Source organism: Podarcis melisellensis (genome assembly GCF_964234715.1).
Source record: "Podarcis melisellensis genome assembly, chromosome: Z".
NCBI lineage: Eukaryota > Metazoa > Chordata > Lepidosauria > Squamata > Lacertidae > Podarcis > Podarcis melisellensis.
Window position 1 is genome coordinate 7,754,808 of NC_138547.1, and position 19,983 is coordinate 7,774,790.

The window sequence follows — 19,983 nt, forward strand, 5'->3', positions numbered from 1 at the left end:
GAATTGTGGAGGAATTTGTTCTGCCCACATTTTTAAAATGGATTTTTATTGAATTTTTCAAAAAATAACAATGTAATAGAACAAATGTAAAACAGTTAAGGAAGAATATGCCAAATCAGGAAATACATAGAGATCTGACTGTTGAAAGGCATGTGCTATTGCAGTTATTGGTTTGGGGTAAAAGGATCGTGCCAAAAAGAAAATTGGGAGACAGGTGAGTGAAAGTTTTTGTCTTTTGTGTTTGCATATATTAGTGACTGAAACCACATTGATGCAAATTTGTGAGTTTTAATTTCACCCCAAGTTTCTCTAAATCGCTGAGTCGGCTTTTCATCTAAAGCTAATTACCAGATCCTAGCATGCCATGCGTTTATGGAGAGATTTATGGGATCTTTCCAGTTGGAGGCTACTTTGAGCTTAGCAGCCAGCAACAGTTTTAGAACCAAATCTTTATGAAGTCACGCATTCCCTCTATGAAGATATAGAAGAGTGCTAGAGTGGAGTCAGATACCACAGACTGTTACATAATCTTGCTTACAGTAGCAAAAACTGCTCTCCAGAAATTAAAAGCTTTTTCGCAGGATCACCATAAATGATACAGGCTGCCTTTCATAGGACAGCTTCTCCAACACAAAGGAGGGGTGGCAGAAATGCCACCTATGAAATAGTTTTAAATCTGCTTTGCGTATCTTCACAGAGGTGGACTCTAAGCATAACTCAGTCCAAATAGCTTTCCATTGTGAATCTGTGAGCCTGACACTAAGGAGTTTTTTGTTGGCATCCATCTGTCTCAACCAACAATGGAGTGCAACTCTTGGGGTGAAGTCAAACCAGTGTATTAGTAGCACCAAAGTGACCTTCTGGGGACATAAACCTGAGAAATGTGTATGGAGGTTCTGGGCTGCCCAGATGACAGATCACAGGCCTCCCCTATCAGAGTATTGTATATCTAAGTTCAGTCCACATTTTAAAGCCAACCTACCTAATTTGCTGGTCACAGACTTGCATGCTAATTAGAACACATCTTTGAACCGGATTACTCAAGTGCAATTAAGCTTTGATTTTTAAAATGTGTATAAAATATGGGTCGTATCCAACCAAGTGCTACTGAAATTAATTGGCATGATTAAGTTGGATCCAATAGTTTCTGTGGGTCTACTCTGTGCAGAACTTAGTTGGATGCAACCCCATGTATTTAATGGGGGGAAAGGCATACAAAGTATATTGTGTATACTGAAGGCATACGTTAGGGGAAAGTGTGTACAATTTAAATGTGAATTTTAAAACCCTACAAAAATGCATTGGAACAGATCTATGATTGAGTACATGTGAAACTAACCCCAAATAGAAATGGGCTGATTCATCTATCTCCAATACTTGGGGTGAGATATCTGGACAGTTGTTCAGGTTAAACTGAACACAGGTACATTTTCTCTATACACACGTACAAGTTTGAATGCATGCGCACTTATTCATCTGTACAGCCAACTGTTAGGAGGGTTCACACATTACATTAAATGAGTATATAATCTATGTACATAAATCACTGCTCACTAGTTCAGTTTCATGTAATATTCAATGGGTGTATAGATTGTGAACACAACAGTTGAGCTACACAAATCAACAAGTGTTCCCTTGCACATGTGTAGAGAGAGCTTGTGCCAATGTTCAGTGTAACATCTGAACAAGGCTTACATATTATATGTGAATTCCTGTACATGTGCACAGGTCAGATATTTCTGTACACAGATTCCATGTTGCATTAAACACCCCTTATCTTGGATTTTCAAATCATTTTTAAGTGGTAGCTTTGGTGGGGGTTGTTGTCAGCCCCCACCCCCTATTTTCTGCACATGCTTAAGAATCTCCTTCCACATGATGGAAGGGTAGATGCAGAAGACAGACCTTTAGACAGGCAGATAGTCACGATCTGCCAAACAGATTTCTACAACTGGACAGACCCTGCAAGTGTCCCTATTTTCCAGGGACAGTCTTGGATTTGCAGATGCCATCCTGGTTTCTGATTTGATTACAGAATGTCCTGCTTTTAATATGCCCCTATTTTCATCAGAGAAATGTTGGAGAGTATGGAGTTATATATATATAGTGATTCATAATGAAGTATACAGTTTCCATTCTATAAATGAAAACTGTATACTTCATTATGAATCACCCTGTATTATTATGGAATAGGATGTCCCTGTTTTCATCTGAGAAATGTTGGGGGATATGGGTGCACTATTGGAAATATCCTGTAGACCCACTGACTGAAAAACCCAGAGAAGGAGAGGGGTGGTGGTTTTCATTTTGTTAACCATCATCTTTCCTTCTGGATTTCCCCTGTGGTACATGTTTGTAAATGGGAGAGGAGATAATAATCCTGGAGACTGCAATTTAGAACAGAGTTAGAAAGCAAGCTTAGAGCAAAGGCTTCACATGTGTGTTTCTCCTCACAGACACACAAAGGACTCACTGTATAACTTGTCCGTTGCCTGGTCTTTTTGTGTGTGGTGGGGGGGTGTGTTTTTGTTTTTTTACAAGCCCAATAGGAATACGATAGGTGAAGGTATAAAAGCAAACAGGCCCATCTTGGAGAAGCGTTTCCCGCTTCCAGCCGCTGAAAGCACAACACACCCAAATTAAATCATTCTCCACAGCAAACAGAGGTCCCGGCCCGACTGACAAGGGCGCTCCTCCACACAACACTGATTTCCCCTGGCGATCCCCATAAATCTCGAGCCTATTTCAGTTTACAGTTACGCACGCACACGCATCAGGGAAGCGCCACTAACCTTTGTTCCATGGGTTCATCCCTCCCCCCTACTCCCTATAAATCCAGAGTAATTGAGAGCAGAGCTAGGCCCTTGGTGTGCATTATAGGATACTATAGATTGCCAAAAATATGTACATTTCAAGGCCCCACTTTATGTTGGGACATTTCAAGGCCAAAACATTCTCCTTGGGGCCTGTTCTCTCTTTCTTTCTGCCTGGATCTGACCCCACCCATGGTGAACTGCCTGAAAAACCCACCGAGAGCAGAAAAGCTTGACATTTTTTTGCAAAGCACAGCAGTTGCTATCCTTGATATAACTGTTCCCCCAAAACAGGGGATGAGTGGGTTGAGAATCTGGGGATACTGTGCCAGATTGTGTCTCAATCAGTCTTTGGAATCTTGCCTTCTGTGCCACCAACATACTGGGGCCCCAGAAGATCAGGCAGACGAGGCCATATAAATCCTAGGACTGCAGCTGCAGGACAAAAGAAGTCAGCTGGCACACAGCCTCAAGCTTTTGCATTGTCAGCTGATTCCACAAGCCCATTGCCACAGACCCTACAAAACCCTGGAGGCCAAGCCAGCTTGTTAGACTAATCTAAAAGTGGAAATGCTGATCACCTTTCCGCAGGCAAAGCTAGCCAAGTGTCCTATTCTCGAGAGGATGCACTTCAGTTTGAAAGGCTGTCTCATGGAAGTCCAGACAAAAGGTAAAGAAGCGTGAGACGCAGAGGCCTTGATGTTGCCCATCCACAGTTAGCATCTGGACAGCAGACTCAGCAGGCACACTGGTCACAGTCTTCCACACTGTGGTGTGATATCCTAGATTTCTAGTTCAGTCTATTGTCATTATTCTAAAGTTGCCACTATACATATACATTAGCTTATGAAAATTTCACACAAAACGGTGCCCTCTTTTTGTCTGTGACGCCTTTCCTCTTTGTTGGCAATGTGTAAAAAGCTTGGTAGAACATCCACACTGCATACAAAAGATCCCGGGTTCAATCCCTGGAATCTTCAGGTTGGGCTACAAAAGAGCTCTGGCCTGACAACCCAGAGAGCCAATGCCAATCAGTGTGATTGATACTGAGCTAGCGGGACCAATGGTCTGACTCAGTACAAAGTTACTTCCTGTTTCCCTATGTTTCCCTATCATCTACGTGTGTTCAGGGCAACATTTGAACAGAGAACTCCAGAAAGGTTGTGTTGGAGAAACGGGCATTTTTAGGTGAAGAAGGATGTGAGATGTACACATCTCTGGCATAGAGGACCTGTGGCCTGCGCACATGCGTGTGTGTGCGCGCACACACATACACATTCTGGTGGACTCAAACTCCCATCATCTATGACCATTGGGCATGTTGGCTGGGGTCAGTGGGATTTGGAAGGCACTATGTTGAGGAAGGCTGAGATAGAGCTGTGAAGGAGTTGGTGGAATCCTGAAGAACAACTTCAACAACTCACATGACCCGCCAAATCCCAACTCAGAATGGTGTTCAGAAATTAAGAGTTTACACCAAGGGATGGCAGAGAATATGTTATTTTGCTCCTTCACTCCTTCATGGTGAACAAGTCTAAATTTAGATCTTCCTATTTTATCATAATATAGATTAGAAGATATAAGTCCGTTAAGTCCAGTCACGCGGATGACTCTGAGGCTGCGGCACTCATCTCGCTTTACTAGCCAAGGGAACCGACGTTTGTCCGCAGAGAGTTTTTCTGGGTCATGTGGTCAGCATGACTAAGCCGCTTCTGGTGAACCCAGAACAGCACACAGAAACACCATTTACCTTCCCGGTACCTATTTATCTACTTGCACTTTGACATGCTTTCGAACTGCTAGGTTGGCAGGAGCTGGGACTGAGCAACGGAAGCTCACCCCATCGTGGGGATTCGAACTGCCAACTTTCTGATCGGCAAGCCCTAGGCTCTGTGGTTTAGACTACAGCACCACTCGCATCCCTCATAGAAGATATAGGAGAGGTTAAAAACAAATATGACATTCACTGAAAACCAAACACATTCATCATTTGAAATTCACCCTTCTCTGAATTTTGCAATTAATGTGTACAAAATACATGTACTAAAAGTGTGCATATAGATTAGTGAAAACAACACAGAAAAGTGCATTATATTAGGCAAAATTATTTTGGAAATATGTGTATATTTAGCAAGACTGCATATAAAAATGTGTGTAGTAGAATTTCTCACTAAAATTTAGCTCATGAATCTGCAGGAGGATCACAAACTGATGTGGAACTGTAGAAAACTGAACTTCACAACTGTAAGAAACAGAAATAAAAATTGACAGATTTTCCCTTCCCTTCTTTCCAGAAGTTCCACCATGACAACTGGGAGTTGGAGTCAGCACTGAGAAGTGAAACACATGAATTGTTGCTTCAAGACAATCAACCAACCAGTCAAAAGCCCTGTTCCCCTCTGCAAAGAGCTTGTCTCAACTCCTCTGGAGTCTAGGATGGTGGCTACACTCACATAGTAAAAGGTGGATTGAACTGCACAGAGATTATGGTTATCGGGTCCTCTCTGTTTGCTTGTCAAGCTAAATCAAACAGATGGAAATTCTGCCTATCAGGACAGATATGTCAGGAGGGAATCAAGGACACACAGATAGTAAGTAAAGGAAGGAAGGGAGATAAGGGTGGGAGTGAATGAATCAAAAAGTTACACACGTACATCATACAGCTGGCCAAAGTGTCTTGAATAAATATCCTTATTTTTAACACTGGATGAGAAATAATTTATTTTGGGATAAGCAAACACTATTTTTAAAAAATATATTATTTTGGATAGCAGAAGTGTAAGTCAACCAGATATTTACCAGTCTGCATCTGTATTGGAATTGTTTTTGGATGTTTTAATCTGAATCTGTATTGGAATTGTTTTTACATCTTTTAATTGTTTTCTCACTTGCATGTTCGACACCCTGGGCTCCTTTGGGAGGAAGGGTGGTATATTAATCAAACAACAGCAGAACACACCTCATACCTCACACCTCACACCAAAGTCTCTGGTTAGATAAAGCAGACTTAGGAAATGTTGAAGTTCCAGGGTTCAAATATTGCTATGTCCACCCATGAGTGCACAGGGTGGTTATGAGCCAAATTGCTAGCTCTCACAACCTCAGTTTTCCCATTCTGTGGAATGAGCACAATTACAACTTAGATCACAGATGCCTTTTATTATTTCAGAGAGAATTAAGGCTGTTTGCCTTCCGCATTGAAAAATCTGTTGCACTGGATTGGCAAGTTGCAGGGACTTCTTGTTTCAAGAATCGAGAATCAAATGTGCTAGATGAGGGAGTAGGAAACTTTCTTTTAGTTAGAGTAAGGTTACCAGATTTTTTCAATGAATCTAGGGACACTTTTCAACTTCCTACTAAATAGATGGGTTTTGTCGGGGGACTGATTTGTAAATCCGGGTCCTGTCCCCAGGAAATGGGGACGTCTGGTAACCTTAAGTTAGAGGGACATATTCCCTTCTGCCACAAGCCAGCAGTGGTTGGGACCTGAGTCAGTGCAGCAATTAATGTCAAGTTTACCTTTGTATAGTAGACTAGTTTCTACACATACTTGGCCATTCCTTTGTATTCTCAATCCAAGCAAGCAAGAGGCATGATCAGATTTGAAGAACACATTCTAGCCAGGCAAAAGCTCTCCAGGAGGGGACAAAGCTAGGCCAGTTGTGTAGAATATGCGTGGCCTGGTAGGGGTATAGCCTGGAGAGAGGGAGAATAGCTAGGGAGGAGGTGTGATCTGAAGGAAATCCAAAGAGCCAGGCAGGGGGGTCTGGAGGCTGCATTTGGTCCCAGACCTGAGGTTCCCCATCCTTGTGCTACATCATTGAATCTAAACCTTACACGTTAGAACTCAACATGCTTCAGTTCTTTGTCTACATGTGAACATTAAGGGTGACAGATGCGAACAGATGGATGCCCAAAGGTGGCATGAATTGATGCTCCATGCTGTCTTGACATTTTTTCTGCACTGCCCCATAATTCTGTCCTAATTTTCACCAATGTGGCCATTCCTTGTCTGGATTGTATCACTTCAGTCTGTAACACATATTGAAGGGGTAGGCACCCATTCTCTTTTTTTGTGAAGGGCCACATTCCCTTGTGGACAATCCTGCACGTGGGATGAGAAAAAAAGCTTCTCTGAAAGTGTCTTCTGAGAAATTTTGCCTCAGGTCTAGAGTATACATTGTATTAAGAATCTTCTTGCGTGGCATTTTTACTGATGCTCAAAAGGAAAGCACTTTGCAATGAGAATTACAATGAAGTTGTATGTACAGTCACATTAATACTGCAGTGTTTTGTTAATGTGCCCATGTGCCACTTGCGATTTTTTTTTTGGGGGGGTGAGATAAAAGATGCAAATGAATCAAATGAAATTAAATAAATGAAATCTGCTGCAGATGGTGCATGTTCCAGCTCCAGAATGAATTGAGGAAATTCTTCCAGTTAAAATGGCATTTAGAAATGGAACATATAGTAGAGTGAACTTATGGGGCAATAAATCAATGGAATGGGGGGCAATTCATTCATCCCACTAATGAGGAATGGTGAAAAAATCAAATCTGTTTGCATTTAAAGGCAGACCTACCTAAGCCACACGTTCTGAAATAATATGTGAACCAAAATGCAACCATCCTTCAACATTCTCACTTCTCTGACTTTTGCAGTGCAGTTCTCCAGCTAGGTAATGTGTATATGTGTATATACTAGAGTAAAGGGTGCATATAAAATGCATATAATTGGTGGAAATAATGGAGAGAAAAGTATTACATTGGGGGGGAAATTGTTTGCAAAAATGTGCATTTTTTGAGAGATTTGCACTGATGAATTTTCATGAAGACTCTAAAAAAACCCACCACAAATGGATGTGAAAAGAAGCAACTGAGAGCAACTGACAGATTTGCCCATCCCTGTCCCTAACCAGAACTGAGGGCTGTCAGTCTTGAAAGGTCATTGCCTAGGTACTGAGTGCTTTCTGTGCCTGTCCAGTAACGGGCCCAAACTCAGAAGCTAAGCATTCCAAAAACTGTTTAATATGCACAAAGGCCACGATCTGAAGAGAGCTCTGCTGTGTTACCTCTGGAACCCTTCACCTCACTCTCCCCTTTCATCTTGAACCCTGCTGCAACCTTGCTTTCATCAGAGAATGAAAGTTTGGGAAAACGGAGGCGTTTCCTGTCAAGCTGGGCTCCAGTCACTCAGGATCATGTTCCTTAACCTGGCAACTGGAAAGTATGGAGAGACAGTGAACAGCAGCAACAGAGAAACTCTCGCTTCTCTTGGCAAACACGCCTTTTCCACTCCAACTCATTCATCCAAATTTTGTTTTCCACTCCTGCCCATTAAAGAATCAACCACTACTTTGCCAAGACTGGAGACCACATAGACGAGGGGTTGTTTGTTTGTTTGTTTGTTTGTTTGTTTGTTGAGGGACTACCCTTTTGATTGCACTAAGAGTCAAGCAGGATTTATTTCTGGTGAGAGCAACCAACTCTGGTTTTGTTTGTTGTATGTGTTTTCATGTATAACTGCTGAAGCAAAAAGAACACCACATTGCAATGTCAGAAATGGCATTTACATCCGGAAAACAGACTGAATGTGAGTAAAAGACCCACTCACATTTTGATGCATAGATCTTAAAAAAAAACAACCAACCCCAACAACCTCATTTACTTCCCAGCTCCAGCAGCCCCAAAACAAGATAGATTTGCAGCATCTGAGGTGTGGTAGTGTAAACTCCATTTTTGGCATATGTTTTGGGACACAGCGGGTTGAGTCCAGTGCTAATCATACTCAAAGTAGACCCACTGAAGTTAATGAGCATGACTATAAGTTGTAGTCAATACTAATCCTACTCAGAGTAGACCAATTAGGCCCCCATCTGCATTATTAATTCAAAGCAGTATCATTTCACTTTAAACAGTCATGACTTCCCACAAAGTATTCTAGGAACTGAAGTTGAAAGCTGTTTCTTCACAAAATGGCAATGGCCAGACTGCCCTATGAAGATGGGTTGACTGTTCAACCACTCTGGGTCTTTCAGCACCCTTATCTCAGCTCCAAAATTCTTTGGGGGAAAGCTATTTATTATATATTTAGGGCATTGTTTATTGTAGTGCATTTAGCACATTTGTACCCTGCTCTTCAGCCAAAATGACTCCCAGAATGGCTTACATGTAATCAAAACAAGACAGGCTTACAATCCACAAAAACATGGCAAACAAGGGAAAAGGAACAAGGAAGGAAGAGGAAAACCAAAACTGAGGGACCAATTTCTAAACAGTTGTTCCTATAACATCCAACTGGCATAGTTCAGGGGCAGAAGATGTCTGGTGAAGTTGGGCCTCTGACAAAGCTGAGCCTTGCTTCTATATCTCTCCCTCTGAGGCAGTCAGGCAGAATGACTGCCCCCAGATAATAGCTGAGGGGAAAGGAGGCCTGATGGAGCTGGGCTGTTACAGTGGATCCGATGGAGAGAGCTCTGTCTGCTTCCCAACCCTCCCACTGATGGCATGGCTTCTCCAGAGGATGGCTATGCCTGCTTAAAGTGGTACGATACTGCTTTAAATGTCTAATATAGACAAAACTTTTAAATGTCTGCTTTAAATGTCTAATATAGACAAAACTTTTAAATGTCTGCTTTAAATGTCTAATATAGACGAAACTGCTTTAAATGTCTAATATAGACATGTCTAAACACCAATGGATCTACACTGATTAAGGATGGCACTCGATAAAACCCAGTGTGTTGTTGCACACCAACTATCTGCAAAGGTTATCACACAACCCAGTGGCAAAACCTGTTGGGAGCCATTAATGTGGCTATTCTACACTTTCTCTCTCTCTCTCTCTCTCTCTCTCTCTCTCTCTCTCTCTCTCACACACACACACACACACACACACACACACAGAGAGAGAGAGAGAGGGGGGGGAGGGAGGGAGGGAGGCTTTGCTTTGCTGAACACTGCAGCTGATAGCACCAAAGTCAAACGAGTTCAGAAATAGTCTCAGTCTCTCTCTCTCTCTCTCTCTCTCTCTCTCTCTGAAGCAGTGTGAAAACTGGCAGCCCTTTGCATCAAGGGCCATCTCCCCCTCCTAGATGAGGGATGGCCCGGGGAGATGACGAGCCCTTTTAATAGTGTTGTAAAATTAGCTCTTTAGAAAAGTCACACACACACATACCACACACTGCAGCTGATGGTGATGCAAGGACAATTTCAACTCCAGAGGAGCGAAGGAAACATGCTCGAAGGCCAAGAAAGGAGGAGGGTGATCCTTTCTTTCAGGGAAGAAAAGGATCTTTGGCACTTTGGATTCTACACCCAGCTTTTAATGAATCTTTTTAAAATATATCTATATCTATATCTATATCTATATCTATATCTATATCTATAATCTATAATCTATCCACGTTTGGCCTAAGAAGTACACCCCCACCCCAAATTCCATGTCTATGCCTATTCTGAAGCCCAGACAGAAGAGGAAGGAAGAGGCAAAGTTGCTAGGAGAAGACAGTCACCTAAACCTCCAAGATCTGGTGCGAAACACACAGGTGGCTGCCTCAGGGATTTGGTTTGGGTGGCCATGAAAAAGCAGCAAGTCATCAAGCATAAAGTTATTTGTTACTGCTCTCAGGGTGTAGGACTAACCCTGAATATTAGTCCATATGGCTCAGTATGGATTTCAATGACTGGATGTCCCCCAGGGTGTAAGACTTGGATGGTTCTGTCCACTGTGGCACTAAGTGATAATGTGAGTGCAAGGACTAACACTTCCCACCTCCTTCCACAGTGCACACCCTAAATCTGTTCTGGGGTTTCACCAGCGCTCTGGAACATATTTGGGGAGGGCAGTGGGAGAAAGGGGAAGGTGTGTCCTAACAAGAAGAGTGCACAGGAAGAGGTACAGTGGTACCTCAGGTTACATACGCTTCAGGTTACAGACTCCGCTAACCCAGAAATAGTACCTTGGGTTAAGAATTTTGCTACAGAAATCGTGCTTCGGCAGCGTGGCGGCAGCAGGAAGCCCCATTAACTAAAGTGGTGCTTCAGGTTCAGAACAGTTTCAGGTTAAGTACGGACCTCCGGAATGAATTAAGTACTTAACCCAAGGTGCCACTGTACTCCCAGTATTACCTCAAGGCAAAAAACAGATGCCCTGACCGCTGGGCTATAATCCTTCCCCCAGCGGCATTGTATGGGTTGCTGGTGCCTGGGGCGGGCAAACCACCAATGCTGATGGAGTGACTCTTCCACCATAGCCAAGCTGGGCTGCATTGCACCACCTGCCCTCCAGGCCTATGCAGGCAGTTAAAATACATCTTCCCACAGTGGTTAATCAGTTTCTGTTTTTAAACTTTATACATGGTTTTTATTATAAGCTGTGAACCACTTTAATTTTTTTAATGCAATTCCAGTAAATCAATACTTTTTCTAAAAACAACAACAACAACTGCCTCTCCTTGGTTTTGGCTCTCCAGGGCTTCAGGCAGTCTCTCTCCCAACTTTACTTGGAGGTTCCAGGGCTTGAACGGGAGCCTTCTGCTGAAAAGCAGGAGCTCTACCACTGAGCTACAGCCCCCCCTTCACTGCGAAGGGAGATCATTACATAGAGGCAGATCATACACCCATCTAGTTCAACATTTGTCTACATTGTTGGAATTATGGAAGCCAAGACCCAAGTCTGGGGCAAGCACTCTTTGGTGAGAAAACCCCAGCAGAGATTTAACACAGCAAAGCAAGCAGCGGAGAAAAGCTTGGGAGTATAGGTAGTAAAACCTTAAAAACATGCGCTTCCAGTGAATCCCAAAATGTCCCCTTTTAAAAGCTCTTTCCAAGCTATCCCATTTCCCTTGCATAGAGACAGACCACGCATTTGGGAAGTCATAACAAAACCCTTTGAAGGTCAGATTCATGTGCTGTTCCATGCAACAGCCAGAAAAGATGCACAGGCAGCTAAAACATTGCTTAGTTACAAAATGTAAACGTTTCTAAACTATTGACAGAGGGAAAATGCTAGTTTTAGGCTCCATGCTGGCCTGAAACAAAGTAGTAATCAGTGTTCTAACGTTAATCATAGGACTGTAGAATTGGGACCACAACAGTCATCTAGTCCAACCCCTTGTGATGCAGGAATCTCAGCTACATCTCTTATGTTTCACCTGCTCCATTATGAATTTTAAAAGTTTAAAATCAGAGATATAACCATAATATATCCTTCCTTTCTTAAAGGGTTGTTTCTAAAAATAAATCAATCAATCAGAATTTCTTGGAAATAAAAATCCAACACCATGGAAAAGGAATGTTACCATTAGCACATGATTTCCCCCCCTTAAATATGTAATCTTTCATTTAAAAAAAGTTAAAGATAGCTCCCAATGCAAATGTTATCTGCATTTATTTATTTACATTACTTATAACTCACACTTCATGTGCAAAACCATTGGGAGGATCTCAAGGTTCACCATTCCTGTCATGATCTACTCTCCAGTTATCCAATTAAATTTCTTCATTTATATAAAAAAGTTATAATATATTTATAAAAATAGTTATATCAACAAAAGGGGGGGTATCAGAAAGGTTTCGAACAACTGTATCTATATACAATAACAACCACATAAACATATAAAACAAGAGGACAACAGCTGTTATGGAAAGGTGTTTTCTTTCTTGCCTCCATAAGCCTGGCAACGTAGGGAAATTTTTCAGAAAGGTTTTAAAGGCTGAAACAGAAAGCGCCTGGTGAAATCTCTGCTGGTGGAGCATTCCACAGAACTGGACCACCGACACTAAAAGCTCCATTTCATGTTGTTAGATGAGTCTCACTAACTAGAAACAGCCAAGGAGGTGCTGAGAAACATTCTGCACCACTGGTCTATATATCTGTATCTAAGCTTGCACTCCACTGTTTTCTATCTCATAAAATAGGATCAGTTGCATCCCTGAGACCCAGAAGTCACAACATTGATGAACAAAGGAAAAAGGTTGGAAGATTACAGCTGAAATTATCTTCCTCACTTAGAATTGCTCCTATTCTTTTTCTTCACAAGATGGGGACCATTTGGTGTACAAAGCAGAAGGACGGGAGAACATGGGGGCCACTAGCTGCTGTATGACTACAATTCCCACCATCCTTAATAATTTCTCCATGCTGGCCAGGGCTGATGGGACCTAAAGTCTCACAACATTTTCAGTAAGTTACCTCCTACAGGATTCTTTTCCCCTCAGATCCAGCTGCTTTAAAAGAAAGCATTTGGTTTCTTGAAGCTCCTCATTTTTCTGCCTCAAAAAAGTCCACATAAAAATTTATACACTCAGTTTGTGTGCACAGTTGTGTTGTTTGATGTACACATTTTTATGCTAGTTTGACTAATATGTGCCTTTTGTCTGACTGTACACCTTACCATATACATATGGGGGCGTGGGGGATGGGGCTTGAAGAACAACACCACAAAATTCAGAGCAGTTCAAATTTCAAAGGATAGCTGTGTTTCACTTCACTGATCAGTTTCAGAGAGTTTGAGTTAGGTCAGTTCACAACTAAAAGGCGAGCCAGGTAAATTTCTCAAACATCCATAGTTTAAAAGTGAGAGTGGGGCAGAAAGAAGGACTGTGGCTCAGTGGCAAAGCACCTGCCCTGCATGCAGAAGGTCCCAGCTTCAATTGCCAGCATCTCCAGGTAGGGCCAGGAACATCACTTTCTCAAAATCCTGGACAGCAGCTGCTGGTCTGTGTGGACAATATTCAGCTAGGTGGACCAATTGTCTGACTCAGCACAAGGCATCTTGAGTGGTAGAGTAGAAGGAAAGTTAAAGTCTCTCTCCCCCCATCCACTTTTTGCTGTGGCTTCTGTTTTCTTTGCTTCAGGACAGACTCCTCTGAGTGACAGCAATCTTGTAGGTCAAGTATAGGGCAGTCGAGATAAAGAAATAAAAACACTGTAATGTGGCAGGAATGACAGAAAACAGCCCCAGAGACAGAAAAAAAAGAGAGAAAAAGCATCTGCTGCCAGAACAGTGTGTGAGAGAAAGGGAATTCCCTCCTTTTTCCTTTAAGAGATCTATGGCTTGGTAATAACAATAAAGTTTAAGCTATAGTTAACATTTGCATAGCTCTGCAGACTCTTTCATGTATACCATTTTGCTATAGTCCTTACAACAACCCTGCAGCATTGGGAAGTATTTATTTATTGTCACATTGCAGAAGCGAGGGTGAGGGTGAGAGTAAACTAAGACTGAGAGAGTGGGAATAAAAATATGCAATACAAGGGTAACAAACTCTTGCCTACCTTACAAGGTTGTTGTAAATAATGCAGCAAATCACAGTAAATTATTTGAACCAGGGGCTTCCTCAGTGGTATCTCAGGGTACTGCCACAGGTTTAATAGAACTCATTACTGGCTCTCATTACTGACCCCCTTCCCCGAGAAGAAGCAGTATAGTGTAGTGGTTAGAGTGTCAAAATAGGCAAGGAAGACCTGGATTCAAGTTCACACTCATCCATAAAGCTCACTGGGGCATGCTGCTATCTCTCAGCCTTATCAACCTCATAGAGGTGTAGATATAAAAGTTGAATAGTGGGGAGGAAGAACAATGTATATTGTCTTGCGCCCCTTGGAGGATAGTCAATATGAAAATGTAATAAAACAAATTAAAAGTGTTCCAAATCACAGACTTTTATACTCATATCCCAATACTTTATCTCTAGGGAACAGGGCAAGTCCAACTCCACCAGAGAATATATTCCCCATTTCTCTCTCTTTACTCTTCCCAAGAACAGAGGGATATGTACTGGATGTGTCCAAGCTTCTCCCGGGGCCTCGTTGAATGAAAAACAAGACACATGTTCCAAGACCTCATGATTAATAAAGCTTACAGTTCAACAGTATTTTTTTTTGGGGGGGGGAGCGCCAAAATTTTTATAGTGCAACATGATATTGTAGTCAGCTGTTGACATTTGCAATATTGGAAAGAATTTCAAAAATGCTGAAAAAATGTGTGTGCTTTTGGAAAAAAAAGATCCTTCACATATTCTGCCCCATTGCGCGATGAGGTTTGGGAACTGCAAGCGCTCATGAATTATCACTATTTTAAAAACTGCCAGCACTTTATACAGTTAAAAAGCACTGCTTTAGGAAACCACATGCTTATTCTAACATCAAATAGCAAAAGTAAAGCAGGGAAGCTTTCCAACACATTTGGAAAGTGAGAACCTTTAAAGAGAGGAAGATAAAGCTGCCTGTCCAATCCACTGGAGTACATGCCTAAAGAGACATCATTTTCCCATGATCCTATTCAAATGAGAAATATTTCTCTTTTTAAATGTCCCATTATGAATTCACTGGTGAGGGGAGGAATGAGCTCTTGAACAAAAATGAGCAGGATCCAGTAAAAACTTCACCGGGTTATATCCGACGCTAGTCTTACGCAGAGTAAACCCACTGAAATTCATGGACACGACTAAGTTAGGTTCATTCATTTAAATTGGTCTACTCCGAGTAGCACTTAGATTGGGTACAACCCAAGGATTCCTATAGGGCAGAGCCAGTGTACGTTTTACTTAGAAGGCAAGCCCACCCAGTTCAAACGGTTTACACAGGTGGAGGACTAACTTTTTCCTGCCACATCAGCGTGCTTTCATTGACTGCTGCCCGATCCAGCAGCGCACGTGTACTTAGGGATAAATCCCGCGGGTTTACAGCACAATCCCAAGCACACCTACTCTGGAGTAAATCATATTGAATTCAGTGGGCTTCACGCTCAGATTCAGCGGGGCTAGGATATTGCAGTCTTATGCCAAAGCAGCCGTGCTTAGGACTGAAGCCTTTTTACAATACGCTCCAACTCACGTGGACTAATAAGTAAGTTTCCTTTCCTTCCTATACCAGCGGGCTTACTCTCAAGTAGGGGCGTCCGATAGGGAGGCACCGTTAAACGCGTGCGGTTAACTCATCGAAAACGTATGAAACCACACTTAAAAGGCAGCTCTTAGGCAGGATCGGGACCAACCTGTCTAAAGGGGATACGCATAACGCCCTCTCCACCTTATCTCATCCCTCGCTCGCTCGCTGGCCCCTGGGCTTTTCTTCTAGCCACGTTTCTTCGGAAGTAAGCACAAGGAAGAGGGGTTTTTTTGGGGGGGGGAGTTTAGCCTGCTGGATCAGGCCAAGGGCCCGTCTAGTCCATCATCCATTTCTCAAAGCGGCAAAGCCTGTGTGGATCCCGTGAGCAGTACCTATGCATAGGTTTCTTTCCTCCTGCGGTTTCCCCCAAACTTCCTAAGTTTCTGCCCATTCACAAAATAGAAGAGACAGACAGGCGTGCATGCATATACTGGAGACACAACAGCACGTGGCTTTAAAGAAACAACAAACCACGACATAAACACTCAAGAGCCTCCTCCCGCCCGCCGTACACTTTGCATTCAACCAGAGTTGAACAGTAAGTCCAGATGTGGCACGCACAAACGTGGTCTAAACGTCGCCAACGTTCAACACGTAATTCCTTTGGGCAACGGGTAAGATCCAACGCCAGTTCCACTCGTAGTAGACCCGTGGACCCGAATGAATACAGCTGAAGTACATTCATTTCAAAGGATTGGATCTCCCGTCAGTCTCACTCAGAGTAGACGTCTCGAAATCCATGCGTAAAAATCTAACAAAATGCATTAATTGCAATGGGTTCTTCTCAGAATAGACCCCGTGGAACGAATGGTCATGCCTAACTGAATTCCATCCGTTCCAATGGATCTCCTCTGGAGTAGAACTGGAGTCCTCAACCCAAGTGTGTGTGAAGGGGTAGGTGTCTCTGGAGGCCCCCAGTAGAGGAAGTCCTGCTTACCTGCGACGACCGCCGGAGTCTTCTGCCCGCCCTCGGGCCGTAGCCACGCTTGGACCGTGAAGGCATCCCGGGGTAACTCCACCTCCGCCTTCAGCCGCAGCTGGTCGCCCTCGCCGCGAAAATAGAGCGCTCGGCTGACTGCCGGCTGCTCCCCGCCCTCCTGAGCTCGCCTCCTGCGGCGCGGAGCCCGCGGCGCCTCCGGCCCGCCCGCGCCCGCGGAGGAGCGTCTACCCCGGGCTAACCTGGTGGCGCAGGTGCCCGGGGCGGGGTAAGGCGAGTGGAGAGCGGCGTGTTGCTGCGCCGCCACCGCCGCCGCCTGCTGCTGCTGCGCCGCCTGCCGGGTGTCCCTTCGAGCCCGGCCGGAGCGCTCGGCCAGCCCGCACTCGGCGCCGCCGGCGTGGGCTGCCGCCGCCGCGGCCGCGCACACCAGCAGAAGGGGCAGGAGGACGCTCCGGCGCTGCATTTCCAGGCTTCCCCCCCACCCTGCTCCCTTGGAAGTCCTCGCGTGCTGCCAGGTTGGGGCTCCTCCTCGCTTTGCGCTTCACTCTTCTGAGGGACTCGCTTTTTTTATAACCCTTCTCAGTGGCTTCTCCCCCCCCCCTTTTTTTTTTTTTTTGCTTTGAGGATTTCTCTTTCTCCCCCCTCACCTTTTGAAACCAAAATAAAAATGAGATTTTTTAAAACTCAGAGCTTGTCGTCTCTCTCGGTTTTCTTCCTGCCTCCTCCTCCTCCTCTCCTCGTCCTCCTTCCCTCTCTCTCTCTCTCTCTCCCTTTCTCCTTTTCTCTTTTCCCTCCTTCTTTAAAAAGAAACAGCTTCGGCTCCAAAGATTCGAGCGCACACGAGGTTCCCTCCCCCTTCCCAAAAGATGCTCTAATTCATTTAATTTTTCTCTCCCTCTCCCTCTTTCTTTTTTGGTGCCTCCTTTATAACGTAAGCCACAGCCCCCTTTCTCCCCCTTCTCCCCCTCCTTTCTTCTCCACTTAAATGAAAGGGGGGGAAGAGAAAGAGTGGGGGGAAGTTGCCCCCTCCAAGATGATGAGTAAACAAGAAATCTATGGGGGGGAGGGTGCTCCACCTCGACAGAGAGATCCCCCCCAAACTGCAGTGATCGTGACTAATCAATCACTTTGAAGTAAGCGAGGTGGGGGGTTAGAGAGAGCTACATAGGTTGGAGCACTTCGGCGGGGTCTTACAGCACCACCTTCGCTGTTACTTCCCTTATTTATTCGTATTTAAAAGGGGCAGTCAACGTGAAGGTAGTATACTCCAATGTGAATTTCCACCAGAGGTGCTTTAAAACCTGTCCCAAAATACACGCACGCACACACTCCTACCCTCCCCCCCCACACACTCACGCACACCACTGCGCTGTACCCTTTTGGCACTTCTCTCGCACCCCCAACCACCCCCTTCTCATGAACCTCTTTGCACTTTGCTGGTGAACCTCGTTCTTATACATGTTATTATTTCTTCCTACACCGCATAAAGAGTGTTGAAACTTGATTCTCTTTCTTTCTTTCTCTCTTTCTCGCTTTCTTTCTTTCTTTCTTTCTTTCTTTTTGCGCGCTCTCTCTTTCTCCCTCTCCCTCTCTCCTCTATGTTAAATCCCCCCACCAATATTATTTCCTTTAAAAGTTATGGAATCGCCAGCCAGAGCTGCCCCCTTTCGTGGTCCCCCCTCGGAGCAGCTAGACGGTGCAGCTAACCCAGAGCGCTGCATCCAAGGTTTCCCATCGGATCGCAGGGGGGAAAAGGGAGAGGGGGAAAGCCGTTTGTCCTTCCAGAAGCTGGAGCGAGGAAAACCAATGGGTGTGCGGAGGGTTTGCCTTTTCGGTTCTCCTTCTCCCAAGAAAAAGAAATCTCTCGTCGATTTAATTTGTGCTTTTCATTCAGAAAAACTAAAACACTGATGTTGGAGACTGTGTTGTTGTTTTTTAATTCAAATATCAAATTTGTTCTTTAGCTCCTGAGTTCCTCTGCTTCCGTTAAGCGGAGTGGTAGCCACAGGTAAGACACTGAACGTTTATTCGTTTGTGGATCTGTTTCTCAGCTGGGACGTTTTTTGGGGGTGCGGGATTGTTGTTTTGTTTTTTGTGTGTGTATATATATATATATATATATATGTTTCTTTAAAGACCTCAAATGCTCCCCCTGATGGCAGCAAAGAGGATTTCCCAATCCTCCTCCTAAGTAAGTGGAAAAGAGAGGGGATAAAGTCTTTCAAAGGCACCAGCTACAACCCCATTCAGAAAACATACGAATAGAATCTTGGCACACACACCCCCAATCTCGTTAATTCACGTGTCCATTAATTACCCTTCAACCGGGGCGGAGTGTCTCTGTGTGGGGGGCCTAGGGGAGGATAACAGCAACCCTATAACACCTTTCTAGAGGCAGCCCCAGAGCACAGACAGTCTGGAAAGGGATTTGTTTTGCTTTTCGTTGCCACTTCTAGGAAATATAGACCGGATTGCCATTAGTCTCAGTCTCACTTTCTGCTTCAGAAATCATTCTCTCTGGTCTTCTGTGCAAATGGGGGTGCTGGTTTGGCTATATTTTTAATAGCCCCGAAAGTCTTGTGCCCAGCATTTCCCACAGACTGATACCTCCCCAAATGTGCAAGCCTACATGTGCACCAAATGTGCAAGTCTCAATGTGCAAGCTACTTTATAATCGATAAAGCTACTTTATAGATTATAATAGTGGGATGCACACACACAGTGCACAACACCCTAGAAACTGTAGTTTGATAAGGATGCTAACAATTGTAACGACCGTGAGCGGTAAACTACAGTTCCCAGAATTCCTTTTAAAAAAGGGGGGTGTCTTCAAAAATGCTTCAGTTGTTTTTTGTGTACACAACTCCCATCCCTGTCAGGAGAGGATCACAGCGAAGATGCTCCCTTCTTCAATCACATCTCTGAGGTGTGGAGAAGAAAGCATGATCATGATCAAAGGCTTCAACTACATCTCAGTATCACTCACCTTGACCTCTGCAGGTTTATAGTGAGTGAAGCACTTGACTTTTAGGTAAAGGTAAAGGGACCCCTGACCATTAGGTCCAGTCTCTGGGGTTGCGGCGCTCATCTCGCTTTATTGGCCGAGGGAGCCAGCGTACAGTTTCTGGGTCATGTGGCCAGCATGACCAAGCCATTTCTGGTGAACCAGAGCAGTGCACGGAAACACCATTTACCTTCTCACTGGAGTGGTACCTATTTATCTACTTGCACTTAGATGTGCTTTTGAACTGCTACATTGACAGGAGCAGGGACTGAGAAACAGGAGCTCACCCCATCACAGGGATTCAAACCGCTGACCTTCTGATTGGCAAGCCCTAG

At 44.0% G+C, this 19,983-nt stretch overlaps 1 protein-coding gene across 1 annotated transcript in view; it reads right to left on the bottom strand.

Moving 5' to 3' along the window:
• Positions 1 to 17,122, bottom strand: part of PAPPA (pappalysin 1) — a 236,094-nt gene extending 218,972 nt beyond the window's left edge. Inside the window, exon 1 of the mRNA XM_081896277.1 lies at positions 16,645 to 17,122. Coding sequence (XP_081752403.1) covers positions 16,645 to 17,107 — 463 coding nt within the window. The 5' untranslated portion in view covers positions 17,108 to 17,122. The remainder of the gene's footprint in view (positions 1 to 16,644) is intronic.
• Positions 17,123 to 19,983: the final 2,861 nt, after the last annotated feature.